The 7,508-nt window shown below is 54.2% G+C and overlaps 2 protein-coding genes across 2 annotated transcripts; both read right to left on the bottom strand.

Moving 5' to 3' along the window:
- Positions 1 to 125: 125 nt before the first annotated feature.
- On the bottom strand, positions 126 to 4,447 carry PHF23 (PHD finger protein 23). The gene is made up of 5 exons (XM_079135317.1): positions 4,207 to 4,447; positions 2,650 to 2,681; positions 2,401 to 2,493; positions 1,014 to 1,851; positions 126 to 916 (listed from the first exon to the last, which is right to left on the bottom strand). The coding sequence occupies exons 1-5, from the start codon at positions 4,238 to 4,240 to the stop codon at positions 702 to 704; spliced, it is 1,212 nt and encodes a 403-aa protein (XP_078991443.1). The 5' UTR covers positions 4,241 to 4,447; the 3' UTR covers positions 126 to 701.
- Positions 4,448 to 5,327: 880 nt separating this feature from the next.
- Positions 5,328 to 7,449, bottom strand: GABARAP (GABA type A receptor-associated protein). The gene is made up of 4 exons (XM_079134792.1): positions 7,244 to 7,449; positions 6,613 to 6,691; positions 6,354 to 6,472; positions 5,328 to 5,831 (listed from the first exon to the last, which is right to left on the bottom strand). The coding sequence occupies exons 1-4, from the start codon at positions 7,331 to 7,333 to the stop codon at positions 5,766 to 5,768; spliced, it is 354 nt and encodes a 117-aa protein (XP_078990918.1). The 5' UTR covers positions 7,334 to 7,449; the 3' UTR covers positions 5,328 to 5,765.
- Positions 7,450 to 7,508: the final 59 nt, after the last annotated feature.

Here is a 7,508-nt window from a genome sequence, read left to right as displayed (position 1 = left end):
TGGGATGGGCAAAGCCAAGAGCAGGGCCATTTTGATTGGATCTTGAAGGCCCCAGCTCCACCCAGTCTTCTGCCAGCTTTTCCGAAGCCTCCCTCCCAGACAGGACAGTCAGTGAGGGCTATAAACACAAGAGCCCACTCTGCTTTATTTACAACACGCAGGCTGTCTGTACAAACAGCAGGCCAGTATTATTAAAAACAAGAGGTGAGAATTATCACCTGCTTTCCTTCCTCTCTTGGCCAGGTTCTGGTACTCCACCTTTGAGCTGCAATGCTCAAAAGGGGAAGTCCAAAATTAAAAATACAACCGGTGTAGAAGAAAATAAATGGGGAGTGAGAAAAAATGATGGAGGGGAGTGCTATATTTACACTAGAGTTTTATAGACAACTGTCCCATTTCATCCCAATTCGAACCCTGGTCCAAAATGTGAGGGGTGACAGGTCCAAGGGAGAGACATTGTGTCTATAGACCAGATAGCTTCCTTCCCCCAACTACAATATGTCCAATTATTTCAAGTCCACAGAATGGGGAGGAAGGGTAAGGTAGGACCGAAGCCACTCATTTCCATTCCAAACAAGTCTCCCTTGGGAATTCCTGCCCTGAAATAAGGACAGTATCCAAGCTCCAGAAAAACAGGCTGAGGACCCTGAGGCTCAGTTCCCAAGTTCCCAAGTTATGTTGTCATTTTCAAGTTCCAGTTCTTAGGGCTCTCCAGATTTGGGAAGCCCCCCTAATCGCCGGGCCTCTGGCCGCAGTTCCTTGCATTTCTGACAATAAAAGAAGTCAGGGACATTGGTCTTCTTTATCTTAGCACAGGAGAGGTGGATCCATGTCCCACACAGGCTGCACTCAATCATGGGCCTCCCTGCAAAGGGCTTTCGGCAGTAACACGTGATCAGATCCCATGAGTCATCACCTGGGGAAAAGAAGGTTCATTTGATGTTCTGCCTAAGCTCACCACCACCCCCAATCCCACCATCCCCACTGTTCCAGAGCAGACCCAAACCCCTCACCTGATTCTACCATGATGTCCTCATCCATGACCCGCATCTCTCCTTCACTGGAGCTGGCATCTCCATCTTGGCTAGTTTCAGTGCTGCCCACATCCTTGCCTTCACTGTCAGTGGGAGGGGCTCCTTCAGGGTGCACTGAGGCAGGAGGCCTAGGGGCCTCAGGGGGTGTTGGGAGCACAGGGGCTGGGGTTTCACCCCCTACCACTGCTGCCATCTCTTCCTCCTCCTCCTCATCCTCCTCCTCCTCCTCCTCCTCTTCAGAGTCTGTATCACTGGGGGGAGCCCGGGGAGGGCCAGGAGGTGGGAGTCTATCCCCCCGCTCAGCCTTTTTCAACTTCCGCTTCTTGCTCTTCTTAATTCGAGACCTCTTTTCCCCATCCCCAGGACTTGGCCGGGGCCTCCGAAGCACCCCAAAGCCAGCCCCACCTCCTGGCCCCAACTTTCGGTTCTTTCGGTCCTTCTTTCGAGGCTGTGAGAGATCCCCCTGGGAAAGGGGCAATGGGGTGAGAGCAGCAGGGGACCGGGAGGTATGTGTCAGGGATGTGGGGGACAGTGGAGATGCCACTTTGGGCCCATCCAAATCAAAGAGAGAGTCCTTGAGCTTCATTTTCTCAAGCAGGGTGGCACTATCAGGAGCCTGCAGGCGAGAGAAGGTGGACCTTGGAGGTCCAGGCTGGGTGGGACCTGCTTGAGCTGCCCTTCTCTTAGATGATTTTGCTTTCTTAACAAATGTCTGGATAGTTCGAAGATCAGAGGGGGCTGAGTCCCAGCCATCGCTGTCTGCTGCACTCTCACCTCGCAATGGAGAGCTGGAGCCAGAAGCTGGCCAATCACTTTCCTTAAAAGAAGGGAGAGAACAGGGTCAGCGGAAACCTAATGTCACTTCAGCTCCCCCACAAACCCAGCCTGACAACCAGAGACTCCAACCATCAAGTTTCACTATACTGAAAATTTATTTTTATCCCAATTCCTATCAGCATCTCCTCCTGACCACTTCCATGTTACCTCTGCCCTCAAGTTCTCAGCATCTCCCCATGCCCCTGCCCAGGGTCCATGGAATGCTGCACCCCCATAGACCAGAGTGACATTTCTTGAACTCCTTCTGTACAGATTTTTGTTACCATTTTCATCTCCCTAAAATGTATCCAGAAACACCTCCCATTACCAGTAATCCATCACTACTCCAAAATCTTGACCAATACCTCCAGAACCCTTCTATCACTGTTGCTCAGCCAGCTTTCTCTACTATCCCCTCTCCCACACAGCAGCTTTCCCACTACAGTCCTAAGAGCTTCAAATTTACCCAGTTTTATGTATCATTTCAGGTAGGTTCTGCCTATAAAATAACACAGTCCCGCCTCAAGGTAGTTGTTCTTCTGCCCCCTACCTCTTTGCTAGGGGGAATGTAACCAGCATAGGCCAAGACAAAACTGCAGAATTTGTTGAAATCCTCAATTGTTCTCCGACGTTTCTCTGGTGGCTGAAAGGAAGGAAACAAGGATCATACAGAAGCCAGACTCGAGTTTAAGAAGGGCATTCCCAAAGGCACAATCCCTAAAGTGAGAAATCTAGAAAAAGAAGGAGGATACTGTTGTCAAGCAGTGATACCAGCCTGTAAAGCTAAGGGACAGCTCACCTGAGTCTCTGGCTTAAGTGTCGGAGGTGGATCTGTGGAAGAAATAAAAGCTGAGTCAAGGCACTAGGAAACAGTCTGTATAAGAGAGTCTCCACCATTAACCCGCGGAGGTCCCAAGTGGAACCCCCTCCTCTCTTCTAGGTCCCTCACTAGGCCAACAGGCCCCCAGCTGTGCTGGGCCCGCCCCTGCTCCCCCCTTCCGCCCCAAGAGGGGCGGAGCCTGGGCGCGGCGCCCTCTCGGCCTCGCTATAGCGCTCCCCTCCCCCCAACCGGAGGCCCGGCGCCCCGCCCCCCCACTCACGGCTTCTTCAGTCTACTCGGATCTCAGCGCCCCACCCCGCCATACCGCTCCCGGGACCGAGCCCGGGCCACCGCCCGCCCCCGTCCTTCACACGCGCGCAGAGCCGGGAGTTCCTACACAGCCGCGCTCTACCGCCCCGGGCCCTCCAAGACCGCACACACCACCCGCCGGCCCCCAGGGTCCAGGATGACCACGCTGAACCGCTCCCCGCCCTCCGGCCCCATCTCGAGCACGAGGCCGGGCGCGCCCCTCACCCCCACCCCAAACACACTGGCACACACATCCAACGCTACTTCGTGTCTGGGACAGACTGGAGAGCTCCAGCCCGGACGCGGCCCCACCTGCCCCCCCCCCCACGCCGCTCTCCCCACAATTTTCGCCGTCCCTCCGCCCCCATCCGGGGCTTTGGCCCCTCCCCGTCTCGAGCTGCTCTCGGGCTCCCTGCCGGGCCCCCGGGCCCTGTTCCGAGCTTCTCTGGCCGCCGCCCCCCCTCCGCCCCCGTACTCACCAAGTCACTAGGTTACGGACCCCTAAACTCCAGTTCCCCGAAACCAGCTACTCTCTTCACGGAAGCTCCCCTCACCTCCGCAACTCCCAGGCTCTAACCCTCGCCAAACAACCTCCCCCCGCCAGTCGCCGGTCTTAACCCCCAACCCTGCCCCACAGCTCCCTACAACTACCCAGTTCGCCTCGCTTTCCGGCTCTCTCGCCCCACAACTACCCCCCGGCACAAGTCCCTCTACCACAGACAATACCCAGATCCCACTTCTCCCCACAACTACCTGCCCACTCCTCTAACAATCACCGGGCTATCTCTGGCGGCAACTACGAGGAGCTCCGGCACCACCGCCACAAACTCCCCCACCTCGACCAATTACCCTCACTCTGTCCTCTTATACATCCTCCTTCCTCAACAACTCTCTGGGCCCCCGATTCCTCCCAACCTCCCAGTTCCATGGCCCCAACCAGTACGAGGCCCTTTCGGCCCCTAACCCCCGAAGCTTAGGGTTTCCAGCTCCTATCCCCTGCCCCCCACCCCGAAAAATGAACCATACACGGGGTCTTATCTCCAAGTACCCCAACCCAGTCTCCCACTCCTTTCTCCAAGGTCTATAACTCGTCTCTTTCCCACCTCCAGGGCCAGGCCCCCGACCCCTTCCCCGCACTCCCCCGCTGGGCTCTGAGGCTCGACCTCCAAGTTTGCCAATTGATTCCTCGCCCGCCCCCCGCCAGCTCGGTGCCGGTCGAGAGCTCACCTTCGGGACTGGGCTCCGCCATGGCTTCCAGCATCGCCCCCTCCCCTCCTCCCGGTCCGGCGTTCCCCTCCCCTCAGCCGGGGATCCCGGTGCCGCCTCGGGTGCTCGGTACTCCTACTGCCTCGCTCCACAGAAGTGTCCGCTTCGGCTCCGTTGAGACTCCAGTCCGCTAGCTGCTGCCGCCACCTCCCTTTTCCACAGCCTCCCGCACTCCCGGACCGGGCCCCCCTCCCCCAGCGCCGCCGGCCGCCTGCTCCCTCCTCCTCCTCCTCTCTTCTCCCTCCTCCCTCCCTCCTTTCCCCCCGCTCCCTACCCCCCCTTCGGCCCGACGCGCAATGCACCAAGGAGCTTGTAGTCCATCCGGGGACAGCCGAAAGGGGACCACATAAGCCTCTGGAACTTCAGGTCCCAGCAAGCTACGGGCTAGCACAGGCGCAATAACCCTCTCTCCGTCCCCGGGGAGTGGCGGGGAGATCGAGAACTAGAGCATAGACCGGAAGAACACGCGCAGGCCGCTGGGAAATGTAGGCTAGGCGGGACCAAGAAAGAAGAGGAAGAAGGGATTAGAACTCTCGGCCACCATACTGCCTCATTCTGTACCTTCTTTCTCCCCCAGGGGACCGCCCCACTTCCGGCCTGGCGGAGAAATGATTGTTGGGAGATGAAGTTCTCCTGGTAATAATTTTTTTTGTTTTTGTCCCCCCTCCCAGGTCTGCTCTCTCCCTTACATTCCATTCCACGCGATCATACAGGCTGACACAAAATCTGTGACAGGCAACTGAGGACGACAGTACTTGTACTACTTCCCACACATGAACGTGTCTTCCTTAATCCGGAATAACAAAAATTGGGTATGTTTATCTAAAGCAAGATATTTTCAAACTTTGAACCCACAATGAAAAAATATTTAGAATTCAAGAAACATGTATATGAAACTGTTTGACTAATTGCAACAAACGCATCCTTTTTATGCTGATAGGGAAATGCCCAACATCAATGGAATAAACCAAAATATATTTCTGTTCTACCAAGCAGTAGAGCATTCCTCCTCTTACCCGACTACTGAAGCCCATAAGGTCTTGGAAAGACTTAAAAGTCAGAGGGAGCAACACAAGGCAAAATTCAGTTCAGCTTGGTGGTTTCCTCTTTATTGATGTGCCTCCTACCTTCCCCCCACAATTTCAGGCCCTTCCATCTACCCCCCAAAAAGAAGGTAATGAAAGGAAGGGATTGTTGGGGTTCTAAGCCCCCTGGGCAGTTAGAGAGGAACAGAAACCAAATCAATCACTGGAGGTGACAGAGACTGACAGTCAAGAAGTCTAAAGTGGAGTAGGGATGGAGGACAAAGAAAGGTGGGAAAAGGGGAGGAAGGAGAGGTACAAGAGGCCATGTCCACCATTACCCCTCCTAAGAGGGGCTGGAGAGAAAGCCTCAAACATTAAGAAGTGCAGGTCCTGAAGAAGGGTGGTGGTGTCTGAGCCTGAAGGAGGTGGAGGTCAAGAAAAGGGTGCCACCTCTCTCTTTGTGGAATGGGACCCCCCACCTCAGGGGCAGCAGCTTCACAGACCGTAGACGCTTTCATCACTGTAGGCAATGTATAGAAAGAAGTCTTCCTCGTGGTGTTCCTGGGGATGAAAACAGAAAATGGTGTTCAGGCAACTGGGTTTCAGTTACTTGAACCACCCACTAACCAGATAAGTTCTTTTTTTTTTTTTTTTTTTTTTTTTTTTTTGCTGTACTGGGGATTAAACCCAGGGCCTTGTGCTTGCGAGGCAAACACTCTACCAACTGAGCTATATCCCCAGCCCCAGATATGTTCTTCAAGGACCATTCTTCTTAGGGCCCTCCAAAATCAGTGTCTGACTCTCCTTCACTGACTCTAAGCCCTGCAGTAGTCCTGCGGCAAAATATGTTTTCTGATATATTGGAATGGGGAAGGAAACTGGGTAGTCACAAGAACAGTTCCTTCAGTTCACTGGTTGATTCCCTTCTCTACTCCCACTGTTCTGTCGCACTCCAACCCAAGATGGTCATGAAATTTTAAAGCTAATAATGTTAATTCAAGAACTGCTAAATTAGCACTTTCTTCCCTTGAAACTCTCCCAGGATTCCTTTCCAAAGCCTCTACTACTTCCCAGGCACCATACCTGGTATAGCTGACCCATAGTGGCACTAGTGGGTGGAATGACATTGTTGACAAAGAAAAACAAGGCATCCTCAGCTCGGAGATGAATTCGCTTCCGGATCAAGAAGTAGAACTGACCAACTGCCAAAGATATAAGGTGCAGGAAAGTCACAGAGGTCATAAATGCCTTTCAAAGAACAGCTGCTAGATGGAGCCTCCTCCCACAGAGATGGCACTCCCACCAACAGGAAGCAAACCTGGGTCTTAGGTTAGGTTCCCACCTGTGAGATCCGAAGGCACCAAGTATTTCTTTTTGTCCAGATCTCCTATCCGAGCTTTAGGAGCCTTTTCTACTATCACCTAATAAAGGAAAGATGAAAATTAGCTACAGCTCTACTGGTCAACAACTCAAGCTACAATATATTCTCAATACTCAAATCTGCCCCAGACCCATTTCTTTGTCTCAGTACATGCGATGCAGCACTGAGTCCAGAGATCCTGACCTCGCTGGCTCACCTAAATATCCAGGATCAATCCCCTAGCAGCACGTCATAATAAACAAGTACCTTAATCAAAGAAGCAGGGTGACTTGTCTGGGCTGCCTAGAGCTTCAATCTCGAAAACTCAAGTTAGCTCGGAAAACGACCATGCGAAGTTCAGACTGTCAAATCCCCAAGGCCTCCACTCACAGGAAAGCCAAGATTTCTCTCTTCGGTCGATATTCCCTCAAACCCTAACTCTTCAGCTATTCCACTCTTTTCAACCCTCGTCTCAGGGACAGCAGTTTCAGGCTCACTCCCTGCCCCACCACAGACTGGCAGCCTAACTGCGGCGCTGCTAGTCTCAAACCCAAGCCCAGGCTGTGGCCTCAGCGTTAGCGCCCTGAGCCCTTGCCCTGGCTACTGTCCTCACCGGGACCCGGTCCGGGTATTTCTTTCGGATCTTCTCGCCCTCAGAGCGGCGCTTCTCGAACGGATGCTCCTCTTTGTACACGAACTTCATCCTCCCGGGAACCGGGCTGGACCGAGCTGGGCTGAGGGAACCCGGGGGGGGGGGCCGGGATGGGGGGCGGCGGCGGCGGCGGCGGCGGCAGCGGCGGCGACGCGCGGACGGACTCAGCGGAGCGATCCACGGACTTGCGCCACTTCCCTATTCACCAACCCCGCCCCCGACCTTC

This window comes from Sciurus vulgaris (genome assembly GCF_902686455.1).
Source record: "Sciurus vulgaris genome assembly, chromosome: 3".
Taxonomy (NCBI): domain Eukaryota; kingdom Metazoa; phylum Chordata; class Mammalia; order Rodentia; family Sciuridae; genus Sciurus; species Sciurus vulgaris.
This window is presented reverse-complemented; position numbering and strand designations above follow the sequence as displayed.